Below are 24,064 nucleotides of genomic sequence, written 5' to 3'. Positions count from 1 at the left end.
GATGCAAACTCCCTCCCAGCTCTCTCTCTCTCTCTCTCTCTCTCTCTCTCTCTCTCTCTCTCTCTCTCTCTCTCTCTCTCTCTCTGTGTGTGTGTGTGTGTGTGTGTGTGTGTGTGTGGAGTTCAAAGGTTAGAGGTGATGTGCCTCTGATGGCCAAAAAACCATCTTTTCTCTGCTGAATAAAAGACACAAAATGGTGCACTTCGGAGGAGGCCAAAATGTTCTGTGAAAAACATCCTGCACCTACAGGGTTTCTATAACTTGTTGCAAGGCCCCCGTTTGGGCACCGTTTAGTTTTTAGCTGGATCCTCTTTTTCACTCTGTGCCCAGTCAGGAATCTATCGATGTGCTGAGTTCACAGCACATTTCTGCCAGGAAATCCCACAGTGCAGTTCCGATAGGAATTAATCAGATGTAGAGGTAAATTGCCCTCAGTCCCGATAGGAAGTCAGGGACGTTTATATTGCCATGGCTGTTTCCTGTTCTACTGCACTATGGTGTCAGCAGCAAGAATAGTTTTGCAGCAGCCCTGAGAAAAATCACTAAAAAGAAGAATTTTCCCAGGGAGCAAAAAAATGCTTGTGGTTAAGCAACATACATTTCTGGCCAAACCCCCAGATCTTACCTCCTGGGCAGTATGGGTGAACGGCTGTTATTCCGTAGAGATGTGTTCGCTGTTCTGGAAGATATTCACCTGTAAAAGCACCACTGTCTTTGTTCACAGCTATGACACCATCCCTGAGCAGAAAATTGGGGAGGGAAAATGGTTTTCATCCAATGCAACATCATTCCTTCAAGAGCAGTGGCTAGCTGGCCTATGCCAAAGTGTGAAAAGTCAACAGGTTAAGAGGCACAATGAAGAAGCTAATGCAAGACTCCTTTAAAGTGTTGTGAATGGTCGGAGTTAAGTCTGACCCCCCTCAACTGGCCCAAGTTCCCCAAACACCAGCGGGTGGGCCATTTTTTGAGGCCCGATTCTACAGTTCTTCCCAAGACAATCTTCCTTTGCAATGCAGGAGGAGACAAACTCCCCGTAGTGACTTTTCCGCATCCAGAATGCTTGGGCCAAGCGTGTGGGTACCTTCGAAGTGCGAGAAGAACATCAACCCAAACTTGTAGGTCACTTAAATTGGAATCGGCTTTGTGTTGAAAAGAGGCTTTCCTCCCAGCCCTCGGGACCTACCTTCTCCAGTCTGTGTGGTAGAAGTGATTGGCATAGCTCACAAGGCTGAAGGGATAGTTGAGGTGGTTCTGAATGACGCGACGCCCCGTCCCGTCAGGCAGGGCACATTCCAGCTTCTTGGTCCCTTTTTCCAAACCGAAAAGATGGAGAGTTAAATTGGGGCTTTCTCTTCCTTGCTCTGGTCCATAATTGCAAATAAAGGTAAAGGGGGCCCTGACCATCAGGTCCAGTCGTGTCCGACTCTGGGGTTGCGGCGCTCATCTCGCTCTATAGGCCGAGGGAGCCAGCGTTTGTCCGCAGACAGCTTCCGGGTCATGTGGCCAGCATGACAAAGCTGCTTCTGGCGAACCAGAGCAGCGCACGGAAACGCCGTTTACCTTCCCGCCGGAGCGGTCCCTATTTATCTACTTGCACTCTGATGTGCTTTCGAACTGCTAGGTGGGCAGGAGCTAGGACCGAGCAACAGGAGCTCACCCCATTGCAGGGATTCGAACCGCCGACCTTCTGATCAGCAAGCCCTAGGCTCTGTGGTTTAACCCACAGCGCCACCTGGGTCCCGTACTGGTCCATAATTGCAAATATTAGCCTGAATATGAGCCTCACTTTCCCCCCAAATTCGGACTGTGAAAAGTTAAAGTGCAGCTTATATTCGCAACCTTACGGTATGCAGCCAGGAGCGCGGGGCAAACAGCACCAGGAGTATTTTGTCTCTTTTTCTCTCCCCCCCCCTTCCAATTTTAACGGTGCGGCTTATATTCAGGCCAATACGGTAGATGATTCGGATTGCAGAATTGGACTGACTTTAAGTGAAGGACGGACTTGTGCATCCCGTTTTTTTGGGGGGGGTGTACATTGTGAGTGGAGCATTAGCCTAAAAAGATGGGCTGTGGGCAGAAAACGGCAGAATGCTTACAGGAAGGGGACGGAGGTGTCTTTAGTTAGGTAACGGGAGACAAGCGTTCCTGAAATATCATTTCCCCAACGCCTGTGCATCACCTTTGTGTGCCCTAGGTTATGGTCTAAAGGTACACAAAGCCACTGCCTTGCTCAGGGGTAGGCAACTTAAGGCCCAGGGGCCAGATACGGCCCAAACGCCTTCTCAATCCGGCCCGCGGACGGTCTGGGAATCAGCGTGTTTTTACATGAGTAGAATGTGTCCTTTTATTTAAAATGCATCTCTGGGTTATTTGTGGGGCATAGGAATTTGCTAATTTTTTTCTTCAAAATATAATCTGGCCCACCACATGGTCTGAGGGATGGTGGACCGGCCCACGGCTGGAAAAGGTTGCTGACCTCTGACCTTTGCTGAAGCTAAGCGGGTCCAGGTCTGGGTCAGTGTTTTGGGTGGGTTAGTGACTGGACGCAATCTGGCTTCCATAATGGAGGAAAACGGGGTATAAATGCAAGGGAACAAAATAAATAAAATATGCCGCACAGTCAGATCCTTTCTGGTTTTTAAGAGCACACGCTCAGCCTTTATAGTCAAGGTTTATACACACAGGTTTAAAGGATTCTTTAGGTTCTATATTCAGGCAACCCAATTATACATGAAGTGCAGCCCTGATCTTGACTGTTGGGTCCTTAAAAGCCCGATTGTGATTCCACACCCCCTCCGTTTCTCTCTGCAAAACGCCCCTTACCTGCATCTGCCCAGCAAATCAGTTTGGAAAAGGGGTTGAAGGTCAAGCCATTGGGCAGCCCAATGTCTTGGTTGACCAAAATCCGCCTGTGTTCCCCAGTCACAGTGGATGTCTCGATTTTGGGCGCTTCGCGGTTCCAATCCGTCCAGTACAGATTCCTGGGGGGAGATCCCAAAAGCAACTATATTTTAATATTTTGTTGGAAGCCGCCCAGAGTGGTTGGGGTATCCTGGCCAGATGGGCGGGGTATAAATAATAAATTATTATATTATTATTATTACTATAACTATGGCTGGCTGTGCATCAAAGTGGTTACACAAACAAGGTGAGGCCTGAGATTTTTGTGCCGGCTACTCCCATTATTTCAGGAAGTTCCTTCATCACCTCTTCCCACGTAGGGGTCAACAACTGTCATGGACATCAAACAGGCACACACATACCAGAACCAAACCTACACCGTCATTATTTTATTGGCTTCAACAGAAAAGCTTCTTCCACAAATTGCAATGAAGATTCCTGCATTGCAGGGGGGTGGACTGAATGACCTTTGGCGGTCCCTTCCAACTCTATGATCCTGTGAGAGCCTGGGAAAGCTTCTGTGAGCACCTCTTGCACTTGGGGAATTCCCGAGATCTGCACCACTGGCTGACTCCCTTTGAACTTTTGGAAAGAAGGCAAAAATGCTTTTTGTTGTTGTGTTGCCAGACCTCTGGGGATTAATACCTGCTGGTTAGAGTGCTGGTCTTGGCATTTGACTTTTGTTTTGCTTTTTTACAGTTGTAACAGAAAAAGGGGGAAAACAAATAACAACGGGAACATTTCTTTTAAAAAATCAGCTGACACTTACAATAAGAATATTCCATCAATCTCGCTAATAGTAAAGTAAAAGTAAAGGACCCCTGGACAGTTAAGTCCAGTCAAATTCGACTATGGGGTGTGGCACTCATCTCCGCTTGCAGGCCGAGGGAGCCGGTGTTTGACCACAGACAGTTTTCCGGGTCATGTGGCCAGCAAGACTAAACCGCTTCTGGTGCAACGGGACACCATGACAGAAACCAGAGTGCACGGAAATGCCGTGTACCTTCCTGCCGCAGTGGTACCTATTTATCTACTTGCACTGGTGTGCTTTCGAGCTGCTAGGTTGGCAGGAGCTGGGACAGAGCAATGGGAGCTCAGTGGGTGGCGCTGTGGTCTAAGCCACCGAGCCTCTTGGGCTTGGTGATGAGAAGGGTCAACGGTTTGAATCTTACTAATATAAGCAGTCTGAATAGGCATCTGAGTGAAATTGGCAATACTAGTGAGCTCCTGTAATGTTTTCAAACACTGAATTGAAAAGCCTCCAGGCTGGATCTCTCCTCTGCCTGTAGCCTCGAGACTCTAATTGTAAGTAAGATGGGGATAATGACAATACTGGTCTACCCTACAGGGTTGTTGTACGGGTAACAAAATAATGAGATTGCACTTCAAAATTATTACCAATACATGTGCACGTCTGCTCAGTGATGATGTGGCACAATGGGCCAATGGGTCTGGCTGTTACCCAGAAGGTTGGCCATTCAAACCCACCCAGGGATGGTTGGGGGGCAGGAATCCTGCATTGCAGCGGGTTGAACTAGACTCTCGAGGTCCCTTCCAACTCTACAACTCTATGATAGAGGGGTTGCGCCCTCCCCTTGTTCATTTTGTTTGCCCTTTTCTTTTTCCTTTTTTTTATTGAAGAGGTACTGTATTTTTCTGTGTATAAGACGACCCCTATTTTTTTAAACCCAAAATTAAGAAATTAAGTTGTTTAGCTTTTTTGGGGGGGGGGAGGTCACTTCTGCCAATCGCTCACCTGCCTGCCTGCCACTGCTGATCGCTTGCCACAGCCACTGCCGATACCATACCTCACCGCAACCGCCAATTGCCTGCCTGCTCGCCGCCACTAACAGCCCACCTGCCCAACTTTCACAGCCACTCGCCAGCAGGCTTTGCCACAGCCACCAATCACCATTGCCAATCTCCTGCTTGCTGCTGCCATTCATCACCCCTCCTGCACTCACAATCCGTGTATAAGACGACACACAATTTTTGCCTAATTTTTTTTTTAGCAAAAAGCATCGTCTTATACATGGAAAAATATGGTAAGTTCAGCGTGGCTGCCCTCAAATAAGTAGGTAAAAGATGGCAGCCTAAAACCCGCATGAACCCTGTTTTGCAATCGATGCCAAGACGGCTGAAGGACTGTGTCATTTTAACAAAACTACTTTACAAATTCCCCTTCCGCTTCTCTGCGGGGCCTGCCACTCACCCGTGAATGGGATCCACCGCGATGGCACGAGGGTTGACGAGGTCTGTGGCGAAGAGGACGCGGCGCTCTGTGCCGTCCAGCCGCGCACTCTCGATTTTGTCCAAGCCGCTGTCTGTCCAAAACATGGTCCTTCGGAGGTGGTCGATGGCCAGGCCTTCTGGACTCATCAGCCCTGAGGGAGAAGAAGTCCAGAAAAGACTTTGATGGAGGCTCAAGGATTCATTGAGCTCGGGGGTTTTAAGAAAGGGATACACCCTGCATGTTCCCTGCTGCTCCCAGAAAACTTCCAGGTTTCTGGGAAGTGAGAAAACCTATAAAAAGCATTATGCACAAGTGCGGTTTGCACAATCCACTAAGGAATCGTGCAATGCGATTCAAAACGGTCACAATTGATTGCACATTTATTCAACATCCAGGTAAAACTTTTTAGCTTAACTAATTCAACAAAACTGATGATCCAGCTTTAGCAGCTTTTTGAAGTCCTCCCTGCCTCTTGGTGCCCCTCTATGAACATTATAGAAATGCAGTTTGGCATTTACAAAGGATGCCCTCCAACTGCCCCCCCCCCCGGGCATTGCATCCTGCATCTATCCTGCTTCCTCCAGAACAATCCCTGGACATGTGCAAACTTCCTTGGAGCAGGAATCTGTCTAGTTTCCCTTTTAGGGGAAGTTTCCTGACTGCAAATATGAGCAATCCAACACCAAAAGAACCTAGGTCACATACAGTTCAAGCATAAACCACACAAAAAACGCAACCTGTTGAGAAAATTACATACAATATCTAATTTATCTCCACATAGGGGTAAACAATGTAGTGAATAGCAGTGGCACTCAACCGCTCTGTCATGTAAGTCCAAATAAAGTATTGGCTTCTTCTTCTATTCCTTAGAAATAATTGTATTCCTGGTTATAATCTTATGTTGGTATGTATTTATAATATTGAATAGATCATTTGGTTATATGAATGTATAAGAAGAGATTTTCATTCGCAATTTTTTTACATCATTTAGGCCTCAAGCGGCTGAAGAAGCCAAAAGGCGAAACAGGTTGTTTTTATTTCGGAAAACCTTGTTCTGCTTGAATCTACTTATGGACTTTGTACTTCATAGGATCCACATATATTGGGTCCTGTTTGAACATTTGTTGTAATACTTTATTTGGACTTACATGACAGAGCGGTTGAGTGCCACTGCTATTCACTACATTGTTTACCCGTATGTGGAGATAAATTAGATGTTGTTTAGTCATTTAGTCGTGTCCGACTCTTCGTGACCCCCATGGACCAGAGCACGCCAGGCACTCCTGTCTTGCACTGCCTCCCGCAGTTTGGTCAAACTCATGTTCGTAGCTTCGAAAACACTGTCCAACCATCTCGCCCTCTGTCGTCCCCTTCTCCTTGTGCCCTCAATCTTTCCCAACATCAGGGTCTTTTCCAGGGAGTCTTCTCTTCTCATGAGGTGGCCAAAGTCTTGGAGCCTCAGCTTCAGGATCTGTCCTTCCAGGGAGCACTCAGGGCTGATTTCCTTCAGAATGGATAGGTTTGATCTTCTTGCAGTCCACGGGACTCTCAAGAGTCTCCTCCAGCACCATAATTCAAATAATAATTCACCATTGAATTATTAATTCACCATTGATCCTTCATGGATCAATGCCTTGTCGTGGCGAAGGGGCTTGAATAACTCAGAGAAGCTATGAGCTATGCCATGCAGGGCCACCCAAGATGGACAGGTCATAGTGGAGAGTTTTGACTAAACGTGATCCACCTGAAGAAGGAACTGGCAAGCCACTCCAGTATCCCTGCCAAGAAAACTCCATGGACCAAGACAACAGGCATATAAAAGAATAAATTAGATATTGTATGTAATTTTCTCAGCAGGTTGCGTTTTTTGTGGTCTATGCAAATATGAGCCGGGGGGGGGGTGTTATTTCACGACCTCCAATGCAGACTGGGAACCCAGAGGAAGCAGACACATACCCGACTGGATAATAGTCTCTGGTTCTGCCCCTTGTTCCAGACTCGCCCGGCTGATGGTCCTCCCGGCGACATCCGTCCAGTACATCATCTTCTCCCGGCAGTCGTAGTCAATTCCCACCACGATGGAGCCCTAGAGGGGTGTACACACAGAGGAACAGCCAGACACTGAGGTCAGGCCATTTCTCAGGTTCCAAGAAATCCGGCCACTTATTTCCTGCTTCTGGCACTTACAAGGAACCGCCTGCTCGCTAGATGAGTTGTCAGTACCTGACTGCACTGGTTTAATTTAGAGGCCAATGCGAAAAACCCTGAATATGCATTTCGACCGGGCATTAAACAGATTCAGGTGTTTGCCTCAGACATAAGAAGAAGAGCCAGCTGGATCAGGCCAGTGGCCCGCCTAGTGCAGCCTTTTGGAAGCCAGCAAGCAGGACTGAATACAAGAGCTCTCTCCCCTCCTGTGGTTTCCAGGATTCAGAAGCATCGCTGCCTCCAACAGCAGAAGCAGAGCATAGGGCTAGTAGCCATGATAGTCCTCTCCTCCACGAATTTGTCTAATCCATCTAGGTTGGTGGCTGTCACCGCCTCTTGTGGGAGGGAGTTCCGCAGGATGACTTCCTTTTATCTGTCCTGAATCTTCCTACGTTCAGCTTCACTGCATGTCTACGAGTTCTGGCATTATGAGAGATGGGGGGACGGGACTTCTATCTGCCCACTTTCGTGCATGATTTTATGAACTTCGGCCCAGAGGTTTTGAATGCTACTAAAGCACGATAAATGCAGTTGCTTAGTTATTTTTGGATGGCCTGTGCCTGTCTACTCCCTGCTGCGTTTTGTTTGCTTGGGGGCAGGGGGGAGCACCCTGAAAAGAGCCCTGCCGCAGGATCAGGCCAGTGACTCTTCTATTCCAGCGTACTGATCCCACAGTGCCCAACCAGATATCCCAATGGGAAGCCCCAAAGCCGCCCAGAGTGGCTGGAGAAACCCAGCCAGATGGGCAGGGTATAAATATTATTATTATTATTATTATTATTATTATTATTATTATTATTATTATTATCTCTCCCCCGCCCCTTGTGGTTCCAAACAACTGGCAATCAGACGCTTCCCAACTCTGATGGTGGAGCACTTTGGGCACCCTTTCTCAGGCACCAAAATGTCCTGGCACAGTCCTGCAAATAGCTTCAAAAATATCAGCAATTTTACCAAACAATTCCGTCTATTCTGTCCCCCCCTCAACACACACACACACAGTTTCTTTGGAAACTTTCTGTTTGAGAGCAAGAGAAGTGTTAAAAATGAGTCCACAATCTCCAGCGAGCTGCATCTTCGGGAAAAACTTTTGCTCAACTGGTGATATTCTTCCCCGCGGAAACCCTGGAGGGAGGTCCTGCTCTCTCTCTCTCTGCCTGTTTTAATTTTCTGCAAATTTGCTCGATTCCCCACTGGGCTGGGCTTTTGTTTTATTTCACGTTTAAGGGCTCTCTCTCTCTCTGTACATGAAGAGGTGGTCTGGAGAACAGCAGCCTTTCGCTGAAAACAAGCGAAACAATAGTTTCCTGGAGGCTTTGGTTGCCAACACTTCTTGGCTGGGAGCTCCTTAAAAATCTGGGCAAATAATATTAACCGTTTGAGATGGGAGGAAGAGTCTCTGAGAGGGAAGCTTCAGAGAAGTATTTAAAGGCACAGGAGGGTTTGCAGAAGGAAGGGGGAAAGACTCCCAGACCTTTTCCCATGGTGGGACCAGAACCCAAGTTTGAACGCTGTGAGTCAGTGAGACAACTTTCACTGTGAAATCTGTCTCTCTAGATTTTCTTCATTTTAACACCTTTCAAGGGCATGTACTCAAAAAGGGTTTAAGTTGTGAAACATATTGGGGGGGGGTAAAAGATAGAAGGCATAGCTAAGTGCCTTAGGCTTCCTGTTAATTATGTCTCCAAGATATCTGAAATATTGGGTTGGCATATAGTGTGATAAGCTCACAAAAGTTGTTGAGCTTTTTTTGGCAAAATCGCAAAAAAAAACCAATAATGAAGTTTTGGAGCTATTTTTAAGGTACAGTGGTGCCTCGCTAGACAAATTTAATTCATTCCGCGAGTCGCTTCGTATAGCGAAAAATTCGTTTTGCGAAGCGGCTGCCATAAGAACGCATTGAAGTGTGGTTTCCCATAGGGTGCCTCGCAAGACAAATTAAAAAAATTCGTCTTGCGAGGTACCCTATGGGACAAAAAAAAAATTCATCTTGCGAAGCGCGCCATAGGAAACTTCGTCTTGAAATTGCAAAATGCTTTCGTTTTGCGAGTTTTTCGTCCTGTGAGGCATTCGTCTAGCGAGGTACCACTGTAAATTGTCAGAGAGGCCTTGCCAACCTGCCAGCCCTCCCACGCACAGAGTCACCCATTCTTCCCTTGCCCCCCACCCACCCCCAACCCCAGGAAAAATACTTTACATGTAGGGAGAGCAGGGTCTTTGCTGCCTCCTTATGAAGCCTGGTGCCGTTCAGAGGCAGGTAACCGATTTGCTGGCCCTGGGCGTACAGCAGGAACGTCCCAGCCGAGGGCGGACTGACGTCAGGGCGCGGAGAGGGACGGACGGTCGGAGGGGCGACGCTGGGCAGGCCTGCAGGAGAATTGTAGAGTTGGAAGGGACGCCTGAGAATCATCTGGTCCAGGCATAGGCAAACTCCGGCCCTCCAGGTGTTTGGGACTACAATTCCCATCATCCCTGACCACTGGTCCTGTTAGCTAGGGATGATGGGAATTGTAGTCCCTCACATCTGGAGGGGCGGAGTTTGCTTGTGCCTGATCTGGTCCAACCCCCTGCAATGCAGGAATACGTAGCTGCCCCATAAAATGAAAACAGTCTTTCAGATCATCTGCTGCATGAATATCTTGCAAGTCTTAGGGGCTCTTCCGGTCTCTTTATCTTACCTGCCACTTTCCGCACCCTCTTATCTGCTTTTAAAAACTAGCATCGGTTATACCAGGCATCCCCAAACTTTGGCCCTCCAGATGTTTTGGACTACAATTCCCATCATCCCTGACCACTGGTCCTGTTAGCTAGGGATCATGGGAGTTGTAGGCCAAAACATCTGGAGGGCCGCAGTTTGGGGATGCCTGGGTTATACCCTCTGGAACTCCCCGCCTCTTGACACCTTTGTACTCTTTTTGGCACCTGCTACCAACATTTCTGCTTGGGGAAAAAACCTGCCCAGATACTTAACATGCTGGCGTGCTTTTTATTCTATTGCTGTTTTGAAATTAACACTGCAACTGTTTTCACTAACAATCTCGCTGTGTCCTTTTTTGCAAACGGTTTTGCGGTTTTCCGCAATCAAGTAATAATCATAATAATAATTTATTATTTATACCCTGCCCATCTGGCCGGGTTTCCCCAGCCAGTCTGGGCGGCTTCCAACAGAAAAATAAAACTCAATAATCTATTAAACATTAAAAGCCTCCCTGAACAGGGCTGCCTTCAGATGTCTTCTAAAAGTCTGCTAGTTGTTTTTCCTCTTTGACATCTGTTGGGAGGGCGTTCCACAGGGCAGGCGCCACCACCGAGAAGGCCCTCTGCCTAGTACCTTGCAACTTGGCTTCTCGCAATGAGGGAACCACCAGAAGGCCCTCGGTGCTGGACCTCAGTGTCCGGGCAGAATGATGGAGGTGGAGACGCTCCTTCAGGTATACTGAACCGAGGCCATTTAGGGCTTTAAAGGTCAGCACCAACACTTTGAATTGTGCTCGGAAACGTACTGGGAGCCAAGTGGGATATAAAATTGGTGTGTGTCTAAGTAAGTAAGTAAGTATTCTATTTTTCCGTGTATAAGACTAGGTTTTCCCCCTAAAAATTAATGTCAAAATTTTGGGGGCGTCTTATACATGGATACATCTTCCCCTCCCCTTTCTCAAATCTGTTTCTTATACAAGGGGGCGTCTTATAGCTGAAAAAATGCGATAAGTAAAAGCAAATGTGGCTCCCACAACGTTGACTAGAAGGGAATGTGGACCTTGGCTGGAAAAAAATGTCCCCCCAGCCCTACAGCATTTCTTTCCTTGGCTCCACCAACCCATCCCCGTGTCTTGTGCCACGGAGTCCCTTTCCGTCCACAAACAGCCATGCTGCTTGTGTTCTGCCAAGACATCTCCCCTTAAGGCTTCCTTCCCCCTGGAAGCTCTGCAGAGAATGGCTTCTGACGCCGTAGCACTTACATGCGGGGGGCACTCCCGGCTCCGACCTCGTCCCTTGGACCTCGCGCCCATGCTCGTCCACACACCAGCAGTAGCCGCTGTTCCCGTGGCATTGCAAGGGGGTGAATTCGCCCAGGGCGTCGCACTGGGGCACGTACTGGTCGCCCCTCGGGCTGCCCCCATAGTGCTCTAGAAGGCTCTGCCTCCAACGCTCGCACATGGTCTGTGGCCTCTGGGTGGGCTCTGGAGGACGAAAGGGAACAAAAACAACCAAGAGGGGGTAAATCAGTGTTTCTCAAACTTGGGTCCCCAGCTGTTTTTGGACTACAACTCCCATCATCCCTAGCTAGCAGGTTGAGTGGTCAGGAATGATGGGAGTCGCAGTCCAACAGCAGCTGGAGACTCAAGTTTGAGAGACGCTAGCTTAAAGTGTGGGCACTAGGGTGATGACTTTTTCATTTTCCCCCCTCAAAAATTATTTCCTGTAGCACAAATGGATGAACTTTTGCCTATTAATGACTAAAATGAGGTATATTCCACTGAAATATTAAAAAAGGTTACGCACAAACCGTTTTTAATTTTTTTGCATGCCGTTTCATCATTTCATAAAATTGTATTAACAATTCTATATATATTACATATCAAATTTGGACACAACACCACATTCCACAATGGGGAGTGTTCTTAGCAACATAGGGTATACAAATGTCACACCTGTGCAAGGTAAAAGCCCCTTTTTGGGACCTCAAAACTCGGCCAGCAGACCCTGCCGGGCATGCTGGGAAAAGAACCTACAGGAGAGGTAGCAAAACATCGTCCTCTAGCGGCATCTATACTGTTACTACAGCTAAAAAAAGCTTCCTTGTGTGTTTGGTGACCCTATATAATGTTGTATATATGTGACTCTAAAGTTTGGGTTCAATTTTATATCTGCTTACAGTGACTTCAAAAATGGTCAAAAAACTGATAAATATAAATGTTTAAATCATTTTGTGCGTGAGGGTTTTTTTTTATCAAATCTCTTTGAAAGTAATATTTTATCTAATCTTTAATGAAAGCTCATCAAATTATGATACAGGGAAATGAGTCATCACCCTAGTGGGCACGTGACCCACATCACGGTCTGCAAAGCTATAAAACCTTGTGGAAGAGACCACAAGGGCCATCCAGTCCAACCCCCTGCCAAACAGGAAACACCATCAAAGCATTCCTGACAGATGGCTGTCAAGCCTCCGCTTAAAGACCTCCAAAGAAGGAGACTTCACCACACTCCTCGGTAGCAAATTCCACTGTCAAACAGCTCTTACTGTCAGGAAGTTCTTCCTAATGTTTAGGTGGAATGTTCTTTCTTGTAGTTTGAATCCATTGCTCCGTGTCCGCTTCTCTGGAGCAGCAGAAAACAACCTTTCCTCCCTCCTCTGTATGACATCCTTTTATATATTTGAACATGGCTATCATATCACCCCTTAACCTTCTCTTCTCCAAGCTAAACATACCCAGCTCCCTAAGCCGTTCCTCATAAGGCATCGTTTCCAGGCCTTTGACCATTTTGGTTGCCCTCTTCTGGACACGTTCCAGCTTGTCAGTATCCTTCTTGAACTGTGGTGCCCAGAACTGGACACAGTACTCCAGGTGAGGTCTGACCAGAGCAGAATACAGTGGTACTATTATTTCCCTTGATCTAGACGCTATACTCCTATTGATGCAGCCCAGAATTGCATTGGCTTTTTGAGCTGCTGCATCACACCGTTGACTCATGTCAAGTTTGTGGTCTACCAGGACTCCTAGATCCTTTTCACATGTACTGCTCTCAAGCCAGGTGTCATCCATCCTGTATTTGTGCCTTTAATTTTTTTTGCCCAAGTGTAGTACTTTACATTTCTCCCTGTTAAAATTCATCTTGTTTGCAAAAAAGTTTGCCGACCCCTGTCCTAGACCTCCAGAGAAACAGCACCCACCTTTGTTTCCCCCAGATTGTTTAGCATAGCAAAGGGCAAGGGAGGCACTAACCTGGAGCCCTGCAAATTGGCAGGGAAGTCGATGGCGGCACCCGGCTGCCGGGAATCTCCTTGCCATCTGTGTCCACGCACCAGCAATACCCGGTGCTGCCGTGGCATTGCAGTGGCCTGTAGTTCCCCTGGTCATCACACTCGGGTACATGGGGGGCCCCCGGGAAGGAAGCGCCTCGCTGGCTGGCGTACAGCCGCTCGTGTTCACAGCGGGTCATCCTCTGCACGCTCCCTGCCAGCCGGGAGAAAGAATAATAGAACTGTAGAGTTGGAAGGGGCCCCCAAGGGTCATCTAGTCCAACCCCCTGCAATGCAGGAATCTCAGCTCAAGCATCCATGACAGATGGCCATCTGACCTCTGCTCAAAAGCCTGTTGCCTCCCTTTCCATCTAGCTAGTCCATGGCAATGGCTTCTGAAAGGAGGATTGGGCAAATTCTCGGAGGGGAGGGCTGTCAATGGATGCTAGCCATGATGGGAGTTGGGAGGCAGCAATGTTTCTGAATACCAGTTGCTGAAAACACAGGAGAGGAGAGGGCTCTTGAGCTCGAATCCCGCTTGCGGGTTTCCCCACAGCCATCTGGTCGGCTGCTGTGGGGAACCAGGCAGAGGGCCTTCTCGGTAGTGGCACCCTCCCTGTGGAACACCCTCCCATCGGATGTCAAGGAAATAAACAACTACAGTGGTACCTTGGTTCTCAAATGCCTTGGTACTCAAACAACTTGGAACCCAAACACTGCAAACACTGTTCCAGTTTGCGAACTTTTTTCGGAAGCCGAACGTGCTCCGCTTTGAGTGTTACGCTGAGGTCTGTCTGTTTTTGCTATTTATTTTGCGTGTTGTTGTTTTTTGTGGCTCTTTTTGTTTTGTTTTTGTGACTGTGTGGAACCCAGTTCAGCTACTGATTGATTGATTGATTGTGTGACTGCAGTACATTATTGCTTTGATTTTATTGTTCAACGGTCTCGTTAGATAGTAAAATCCACGTTAAATTGTTGTTTTAGGGGTCGTTTTTAAAAGTCTGGGACGGATGAATCCATTTTGCATTACTTTCTATGGGAAAGCGCACCTTGGTTTTGGAACGCTTTGGTTTTGGAACGGACTTCCGGAACAAATTAAATTTGAGAACCAAGGTACCACTGTATCTAACTTTTAGAAAACATCTGAAGGCAACCCTGTTTAGGGAAGTTTTTAATGTGTGATGTTTCATCGTGTTTTTAATATTCTGTTGGGAAACCCAGCCAGATGGGCGGGGTATAAATAAATTATTGTTATTACAGGATTGCTGGACTGAATGGGCCACTGGCCTGATCCAGCAAGCTCTTCTTACCTTCTTATGTTATTTTTGGACCTGGCTAGAAATTTAGGCCCTAACCCTTTCTGACTTCTTAATTTATCCCCTGTGCATTGTAGCTCTCAGTCTGGAAACCTAGAATCATAGAATCATAGAGTTGGAAGAGACCACAAGGGCCATCCAGTCCAACCCCCTGCCGAGCAGGAAACACCATCAAAGCATTTTTGACATATGCCTGTCAAGCCTCTGCTTAAAGACCTCCAAAGAAGGAGACTCCACCACACTCCTTGGTAGCCAATTCCACTGCCGAACAGCTCTTACTGTCAGGAAGTTCTTCCTAATGTTTAGAACTTGGCCATGACCTCGAGACCTACAGCCGAGCTCCCCACCGGAAGGGGTGCTGGGTGGGTGGGCCGCTGAAATGTCACGATCGAGCAGTGTCAGTTCTCCAGCCCCTGAGGCCGTACCTGGAGAGCAGTGGAAGCCGTCGCCTTCGTAGCCAGCCCGACAGCGGCAGGAGAAGGAGCCGGGAGAATTGTAGCATTCGGCTGCTTGGTGGCACCTTCCCTCCGCACATTCGTCCACATCTGTGGGGGAGGAAGAAAAAGACTGGGAGTGTCCAGGGAATAAATAGCCTGGGCAGCGGTTTGGACACAGGGATGTCCCAAGACGTATTGGGGTCCAAGGGAGGAAAATAAGAATTTCCCGCCTAACTACTGTTGTCTATGCTCTGCTAACCTCAAGGTTAGATTATTGCAATGTGTTATACGTAGGGCTTCAATCAATTGATGCTTTTGAATTCTGGTGCTGGAGGAGACTCTTGAGAGTCCCATGGACTGCAAGAAGATCAAACCTATCCACTCTGAAGGAAATCAGCCCTGAGTGCTCACTGGAAGGACAGATCCTGAAGCTGAGGCTCCAAGACTTTGGCCACCTCATGAGAAGACTCCCTGGAAAAGACCCTGATGTTGGGAAAGATGGAGGGCACTAGGAGAAGGGGACGACAGAGGACAAGATGGTTGGACAGTGTTCTTGAAGCTACGAACATGAGTTTGACCAAACTGTGGGAGGCAGTAGAAGACAGGAGTGCCTGGCGTGCTCTGGTCCATGGGGTCACGAAGAGTCGGACACGACTAAACGACTAAACAACAAACAACAACATACGTAGGGCTGCCTCTGAAGTCAGTTTGGAAACTTCAGCTAGTGCAGAATTCAGCGGCCAGGTTGCTCACCGGAGGAAGACGGTTTGAGCATATTACACCGATCCTGGTCTGACTCCAGTGGCTACCAATTAGTTTCCGGGCCCAATTCAAAGTGCTGGTTTTGACCTATAAAGCCTTAAACGGCTCAGGACCCCAATACCTCAAGGACCTCCTTTTTCCATATGAAGCTAACCGGACTCTGAGATCATCTTCTGAGGCCCTCCTTCGTGTGTCTCCTCCTTGAGACGTCTGGAAGGTGGCAACAGGAGAACAGGGCCTTCTCTGCAGTGGCTCCCTTTCTGTGGAATGCTCCCCCCAGGGAATTTCATCTGGCTCCTTCGTTATACACCTTTAGGCACCAGGCAAAAATGTTCCTTTTTAACCAGGCCTTTGGTTGACCTGATCAACATCCCATACCCTTTAAAATGTGGCTCTTTTTTGGGAGGTATTATTGGGTTAGTGTTTTTTGGGGGGGGTATTATTGGGTTGTGGGATGCAGGTGGCGCTGTGGGTTAAGCCACTGTGCCACTTGGGCTTGCTGATCAAAACGTTGGCGGTTCGAATCCCTGTGACGGGGTGAGCTCCCGTTGCTTGGTCCCAGCTCCTGCCAACCTAGCAGTTCGAAAGCACGTCAAAGTGCAAGTAGATAAATAGGTACTGCACTGGCGGGAAGGTAAACAGCGTTTCCGTGCGCTGCTCTGGTTTCGGTGTCCCGTTGCGCCAGAAGCGGCTTAGTCATGCTGGCCACATTACCCGGAAAAACTGTCTGCGGACAAACGCCGGCTCCCTCGCCTCGTAAAGCGAGATGAGCGCCGCAACCCCAGAGTCGTTCGCAACGGGACTTAATTGTCAGGGGTCCCTTTACTTTTACCTTTATTATTGGGTTAGTCAGTATATAAATTTTATACACTGTGATCTGTTTATGTGAATTGCCCTGAGGGCTCCAAGTATAGAGCGGTATATTAATTCAATTAATAAATAATAATAATAATAATAATATAATAATAATAATAATGCTCTAGCAACTGAGCTATTTGCCTCCAGCTTTCAGAACTGCCCTTGAATTCACACAGTCCTTTTTCTCCCCACTTGCCAGGAATAACCAAATTGTGCTTCTCAGTTTCTCAGTCTGTGAAATGGGGGAAGAGGGCATTTCGATTCAGTCCTACAAAAAATGCCATGCAAACTAACACGACCGCTAGTCTGGTATCCTAGAGGAGAGCCAGAGCTTCAAATCAGGAAGTCTCCAGTGCAACTCTCTCACTCCTTTGGCGCGAATTCAGAGGACCTGAGATCACATGGTTGAGAAGGCAGGTGTTCCCCTCCTGGGAGTTTGGCGTCAAAAGCATAGGTGAAAGAAAGTATGTTGAGCCCCTAAAATCTCCAGAGCCGAAAAGCCACTAAGCCCTGCTCTGACGTGGCCGGAGGCTCCTCACAGAACTCTGCTACAAATACTCTCTTGGTCCAAAAGTGGTACAGGGCGGAGACTGGCTCAAAGTTTCAAACGTCAAGTCCGAGAAGCAATAATGGACTCTCAAACTAATATTATTTAGAAGGTAATAAGTGATGATGAGTTAGCGTAGGGAGGGAGAGAGAGAGAAAGAAAGAGAGAGAGATGAACAAGGCATCAGTTTTAAAGCACGTCCCATTCAGATTTATAGGAAAAGGAACAGGTTTTTTGACCATTTTCACACACACATCACAAGAGAGAAAACGCAGGATGCACTTTTCACAAACTCTGTGGCCATGAACTTTTAGCGCTCTGCCTTTAGTTGAATGACATGAGAGCTTCTATCTCCAAACCTCAATGTGTCATTTTTTTTTCTGGCAAATTCTTGAAGGATGGGAATTGTCGTCGATTTTACAAAACTGAGATATTTTGCAAGAACATGTTTAAACGGCATTGCATTGAAATCATCAGTTTCTTAATCAATCGAGGTCTTAATTCAATTCTCAAGTGCGATTGGTGTTCCAGTTCTGCACCATCTGTAATATTTTATTTCATTAGTTTTTTTGGTTTGTTTGTATGCCCCCGTGTCACAATAAATATATCAAAGCAGTTTATAGCAATAAAACCATAAAGAAAGAAAAACAGACATTCATTAACCATTGTGGGAGAATGTATCCTTAATTAGATGCATAGGCCTGGGGGGGGGGAATAAAAGTTTTCAGCAGGTTCTTAAAGCGTCCGCTGAATCTCTAGTGGGGGAGAGTTCCAGAGGACCAGACCTCAGAATCACCGAGGAAGGACAAGGCAAAGCCCAAGGCCAACCTCTTCCTCCACTTACCTGTGCAGTTGTGCCCATTGCCCACGTAACCAGTGATGCACACGCAGCTGAACGAACCCCCTCCAAGGTAGACGCATCGCACCTGGTCGGACGAGGCGCAGGTGTGAGTGCCGTCTGTGCAGGGATCGGATGGCGGGGCAATGGCTGGAAAGGAAGAAAAGCGGGAGTCAGCTGTTTCATCACATCCTCCCTCGAGGAAAGACAGTGGAAAACCTACTGGGAATGTGCTCGGCCCGGAGTCATGCATTAAGCAGACACACTTCAGCAAGAGATAGGCTCTGATCACGTTTTACATGGGGGATTAAGGACGCGGGTGGCACTGTGGTCTAAACCACTGAGCCTCGTGGGCTTGCCAATCAGAAGGTTGGCAGTTCAAATCCGCACAACCGAGTGAGCTCCCGTTGCTCTGTCCCAGCTCCTGCCAACCTAGCAGTTCAAAAGTACGCCAGTGCAAGTAGATAAATAGGTACCACTGTGGCGGGAAGGTAAACGGTGTTTCCAGGCGCTCTGGTTTCTGTCACAATGTTCTGTTGTGCCAGAAGCGCTTTAGTCCTGCTGGCCACATGACCCAGAAAGCCATCTGTGGACAAACACCGGCTCCTTGGTTGGACTGGATGGCCCTTGTGGTCTCTTCCAATTGTGTGTGCGTAAGCAAGTGTGCAGGCTTGAGGCGATGGCAGTTGAAATCCAAAACAACTGGAGGGCACCAGTTCGGTGAAACCTGTCTCAAAGACAAGCTGGTGTGTTAGCTCTCACAAATGTAGAGAGGCAGCTACCTATATGGATCTATATTTTAGGGAGCTGTGGTCCTTGGGCTTGCCGATCGGACGGTCGGCGGTTCGAATGCCCGCAAGGAAGTGAGCTCCCATTGCTCTGTCCCAGCTCCTGCCAACCTAGCAGTTCAAAAGCATGCCAGTGCAAGTAGATAAATAGGTACCACTGCAGTGGGAACGGCAAACGGCGCTTCCGTGCACTCTGGCTTCCGCCACAGTGTCCCGTTGCATCAGAAGCGGTTTAGTCCTGCTGGCCACATGACCTGGAAAGCTGTGAACAAACGGCAGCTCCCTTGGCCTGAAAGCAAGATGAGCTCCGCAACTCCATAGTCGCCTTTGACTGGACTTAACCATCCAGAGGTCCTTTACCTTTACGTGGGGGTTTGAGAAACCCAGTGCAAAAAGAGCTTTTGAGCTCCCTGCCCATACCCTCCAACATTCCTCAGATAAAGTAGAGAAATTTCTCAGTCACTCAACTGACCCTTCTCAGCCACCCATTTTTGCCGTTCCCCCCCCCTCCCCAAAAAAGCATTTCCTATCAGAAGAGAGTGTGCCTCCACCACGACACCATCGGGACACAGCACAAACGCCCTCCGCCGTCCTGAGAAAACACCTTAATCCCAATATTCTTTTATTTTACTCTTGGGCAGATTTACAAAAAGAAAAACACACACCAATAAATGATTTTTAGAAAGGGGCAAGATTAGACATGGATGCACAATGCATTATGAGCTGCCCAAGGGAGGAAGCCATGGAGAGGCAATGGGATGCCCCTTGATAATAAATAATAATAATAATAATAATAATAATAATAATAATAATAATAATAACAATAATTTATTATTTATACCCCGCCCATCTGGCCGGGTCTCCCCAGCCACTCTGGGCAGCTTCCAGCAGAAGAATAAAACACAATAATCTATTAAACATTAAAAGCCTCCCTGAACAGGGCTGCCTTCAGATGTCTTCTAAAAGTCTGGTAGTTGTTTTCCTTTTTGACATCTGTTGGGAGGGCGTTCCACAGGGCAGGCGCCACCACTGAGAAGGCCCTCTGCCTGGTTCCCTGTAACCTCGCTTCTCGCAGGGAGGGAACCACCAGAAGGCCCTCGGTGCTGGACCTCAGTGTCTGGGCTGAACGATAGGGGTGGAGACGCTCCTTCAGGTATACTGGACCAAGGCCATTTAGGGCTTTAAAGGTCAGCACCAACACTTTGAACTGTGCTCGGAAACGTACTGGGAGCCAATGTAGATCTTTCAAGACCGGTGTTATGTGGTCTCGGCGGCTGCTCCCAGTCACCAGTCTAGCTGCTGCATTCTGGATTAGTTGTAGTTTCCAGGTCACCTTCAAAGGTAGCCCCACATAGAGCGCATTGCAGTAGTCCAAGCGGGAGATAACTAGAGCATGCACCACTTGAAACTGCCGCTGCTGCTGCCGCCACAACTCAGAACAAGAGCCGGCTCGTCCTCCTCCCTGAGCTCAGCACTGGCGGGGGAAACTGCTGGAGCTGGGGTGGCTTTCATAATTCCCGGGACCGTCCCTAGAAAATGGGGGCCCTGAGAGGGGATGATTGCCTTGCTTGGAGGGCAAGGTCCATGATGTCTGCCAGCTGGGGATGCTCGCACAAGATCTCGTGGGAACCTGGGACGACCCCACAGGATCTCGAGAGCACCCCAAGAACCGGTGCGTCAAGACGGCCTCCCCCCCCCACACACACAAGCAAGGTGGAGGGCTTAAAACGTCTCTGCCTCGCTTGCATGTCACTGGCAGAATTTCAACTGCGTGTGGTTGAAATTGCGCAAGTTAAATGCGTGTACGATGATGCAATTGGGCCGTACAAGAGGAATCTGGCTCCTGCTTGCGCTGCATTTTTAAAGTCCAGAGTGAAAGGGTGGGGAACCTTGTGTCGTCCCCCCCCCAGGTTGCTGTGCTAACTTATCTCAGGACTTCAGGACGTCCCACGAGGCTGCTCCCCACAGTTGCAAAAGCATAGAAATCTGGTGCTGAATTCAGCATTTCTTGTTGCTTTTAAAAAGTTATGTTTCTAGTCCTTATGGCCAAATTCAGGTGTGCCGTATCCAATAAAATCTCAGGCGCTGAGAAGCCAGCAAAGGCTCTCCAAGCTTCCCTTCTTTTCCAGACTTAATACTGTTCCACTGCATGCTTTTCTTCACAGCTAGCTGTAGCTGCAAATGGAGAGTTAATTGATACCATGCCGGAAAAAAACCCCAAAGTCAAATTTTCCAACTGACATCAGCAGAAGCCTGGGAAAAAAGAGGTTCCAGAGATTGTGGTATTTGTTACGCCTGCAAAGGCTGACATTCCCAAGACCTCCCCCACGAGAAATGAGTTAGGCAATGATGAGGACTGTGCACAGACCATAATTAACAAGCGCACAGGGGTCTCACAGAATATGGTTGTTGCCTGAGGAATTCAGCTTCCTGAGAAATTCTGCTCTCATTAGGGGAAAAACAAACACCAAGGAGCTAGTCCTCATGGTTATCCCTGAAAGTGCATGCAGAAAGGCTCAACATTTGCACCAAAATAGTTCCCTCAGCCTTTCCTCATAAGTAACCAAAACTGCAAGAAAGATAAAAATAGCAAAATATTGCAATTTATGGTAAATGGTGCGAAGATGATCAATTTGCATAATATATGCAGGTTACAGAATCCAGTCACAGAATTTTTTTTACAAAATGTATGTATTTATAAGCGGCCCTGGGATTCTCTGCATCAGAGAAGAGGACACTGACAGAGGTGTGTCACAATGCCCTGTACCATTTCAGATGGCAGGCATTGCGGGGAGGAGGCGCTTTTGTCCATTCCCTGCATGCAGAAAAATAGCTCATCAGGGACCTGCTAATCTAGCAGGTGATGCTGAAGTTCTAAATCAGCATGTTATTTCCAGGAATAAAAAACTGGGCAAAGTGTGTTTGAACAGGAGTAGCCACCCTGCAACCCTCCAGGGGCTGTCAGACTCCAACTCCCATCAGCCCCAGCCAGCAGGACCAATGGTCAGGGCTGATGGGAGCTGGAGTCCAACAAGATGGGGAATTCACCACGCGAGCCACCCCTGGGGTGGAGGAAAAAGAAAGTCCATAACTGCCATGCTGAAGAGCAAGGAGGCCATCTGTCATGGATGCTTTAGTTTAGATCCCTGCATTGCAGGGGGTTGGACTAGATAACTCTTGGAGGTACCTTCCAACTCTACAGTTCTATGATTCTATGAAGGAGCTCAAGGCCACTTTCAGAGATAGGTGGCTATGTTGTTGTTTTTTTTATCTTGTATTTTTTGTGTTGTGAACGCCCGGAGATCTACGAACGGAGGACGGTATACAAATAATCGTCACAATAAATTGAATTTGCTGGTGCATTCAAAAGTGCTAACAGAGGAAATCCCATTGCAAAAAAAAAATGGAAGGGTGGGTGGGTGGGTGGCTAAACAGCAGACGAAATGCAGGCAATTGTTCCTTTTCCGAGACAAAACAAGAGCCCGGACGTGCACCCATATATTGAGGCCCACCCAGAGCAATGCAAACCAACTCTTGAAGCCAAGAGAAGACTTGTGGAGAAGACACACAAGGGAACATGAAATAAGGGGTCAAAGGAAGACTCCCAGCTGGCCGGCCTGGCTCGAGACATTTCAGGCACCTGTGACACAAATCCAAAACGACAGCCCCCCTCACACTAATCCACATGGGGCAGGCTCCATCAGGAGGCTCTCTTGAGCAGGCATAGGCAACCTTCGGCCCTCCAGATGTTTTGGACTACAATTCCCATCATCCCTGAGCACTGGTCCTGTTAGCTAGGGATCATGGGAGTTGTAGTCCCGGAACATCTGGAGGGCCGAAGGTTGCCTATTCCTGCTCAAGAGAGCCTCCTGACGGATCCTGCCCCATGTGGATTAGTGAGCAAGCCTAACCAAAACAATTTCTTGGCAGCTCAGCGACAGAAACCAAGTTTGCAGGCAGAAGGACCCAGAGAGCAAGCATTGGGAAAGAGGCCTTGTCTCCTAGAGTTCCCAGAAAATTGCTGCCAGTCAGAGCAGCCAATACTGATCTGGATTGTTTTCCTATTCATTCCATAAAAAATTATATACCGCTTGTTCGTTAAACAAACAAACAAAAACAAAACCTTAACGCAGTTTATAAAAAAACAAACAAACCAGAAAATCAATTAAAAAAATATTGCAGCCATACATACAGAAATGAAAAAACTAAAACCCACATTAACCGTCTGGGGGGAGGGGGGGCTTGTCTCAACAGGAATGTTTTTAGCGGGCGCCGAAAAGAGTAAAGTGAAGATGCCTGCGTGGTCTCAAGAGGCAGGGAGTTCCAAAGTTGCCACACTAAACGATCCAGACAAATGCAGAAAATGGGGACTACTGTATGTGGCACCTGCAGGAGTACCAAAGAACAAAAGTATAAGGCAGCTTCCAAATTCTCTTCCCGCCCACCCGCCCAATTGGCCCTTAATGGCAGAAGGTAAGTCGCAGGTAAGTCGAGGGTTGCCACTGTCCACAGTCGCCCAATGCCTTTTTCTCCCCATCGCTTACTGCCCAGATTTCGGAGTTTGTGCCTCCCTCGTTGAGGACACGCCTTCCTCACCAGGGACTAGCCCCTTACCTACGCAAGTGGCCCGGTCCTTTGCGATCTGGTATCCACTGGGGCACTCACACCGGTAACTGCCGGGGGTGTTGACACAGACGGACTCCTGGCTGCACCTACTGCGGCCCTCTTGGCATTCGTTGACATCTGAGGAGGAGGGGGGGCAGGATGAATGGGGAGTAAAACGCTCGGGCTGATTCTTCCAGGCGGTTCCGGGGTCATTTCACATTATCAGCTGCACAGCCGCCAACTCCCCAGCCCCAGCCCCCCACCCCGACCTCCACCTCCCCATGGCTCGTTCCGGCCAGGACGTTCATCCCCCATCCAGCTACAAAAACATCACCAGAGCCAAACAGATCCAGATGTTTTCCAGGGAAAACAAAGTTCCAAGGCTTAACCTCTTAAGCGTGCTAAACACACACAGATCGGCTTCAAATCACTCTAGCTGCGGGGGCAGAAGTTCCCATCCTTCGCCCCCCCCCCCCCCGCTCCTTTACATTAGCACAGCTCTGGGCACAAACATAACTCTGGGAAGATGCATACATTGGTATATTTTTATACAGGGAGGACATTCACAAATTGCTGATCAGAAGGTCGGCGGTTCGAATCCCTGTG

General features: G+C 48.1%; 1 protein-coding gene across 2 annotated transcripts in view; it reads right to left on the bottom strand.

The window, feature by feature from the left end:
• The window catches only part of NID2 (nidogen 2), a 62,101-nt gene that overhangs the window by 856 nt on the left and 37,181 nt on the right, over positions 1-24,064 (bottom strand). Inside the window, exons 10-20 of one of the 2 annotated variants that reach the window (XM_060270836.1) lie at positions 23,468-23,596; positions 18,072-18,215; positions 15,049-15,168; positions 13,291-13,521; positions 11,302-11,523; positions 9,540-9,709; positions 7,091-7,220; positions 5,114-5,285; positions 2,824-2,981; positions 1,184-1,307; positions 626-738 (exon numbers count right to left, since the gene is read on the bottom strand). In XM_060270836.1, the coding sequence (XP_060126819.1) occupies positions 626-738; positions 1,184-1,307; positions 2,824-2,981; positions 5,114-5,285; positions 7,091-7,220; positions 9,540-9,709; positions 11,302-11,523; positions 13,291-13,521; positions 15,049-15,168; positions 18,072-18,215; positions 23,468-23,596 (1,713 nt within the window). The remainder of the gene's footprint in view (positions 1-625; positions 739-1,183; positions 1,308-2,823; positions 2,982-5,113; positions 5,286-7,090; positions 7,221-9,539; positions 9,710-11,301; positions 11,524-13,290; positions 13,522-15,048; positions 15,169-18,071; positions 18,216-23,467; positions 23,597-24,064) is intronic. The other variant, XM_060270842.1, reaches the window with a different exon arrangement.

The sequence above is a fragment of the Zootoca vivipara genome, chromosome 1 (assembly GCF_963506605.1).
Source record: "Zootoca vivipara chromosome 1, rZooViv1.1, whole genome shotgun sequence".
Classification (NCBI taxonomy): Eukaryota; Metazoa; Chordata; class Lepidosauria; order Squamata; family Lacertidae; genus Zootoca; species Zootoca vivipara.
This window is presented reverse-complemented; position numbering and strand designations above follow the sequence as displayed.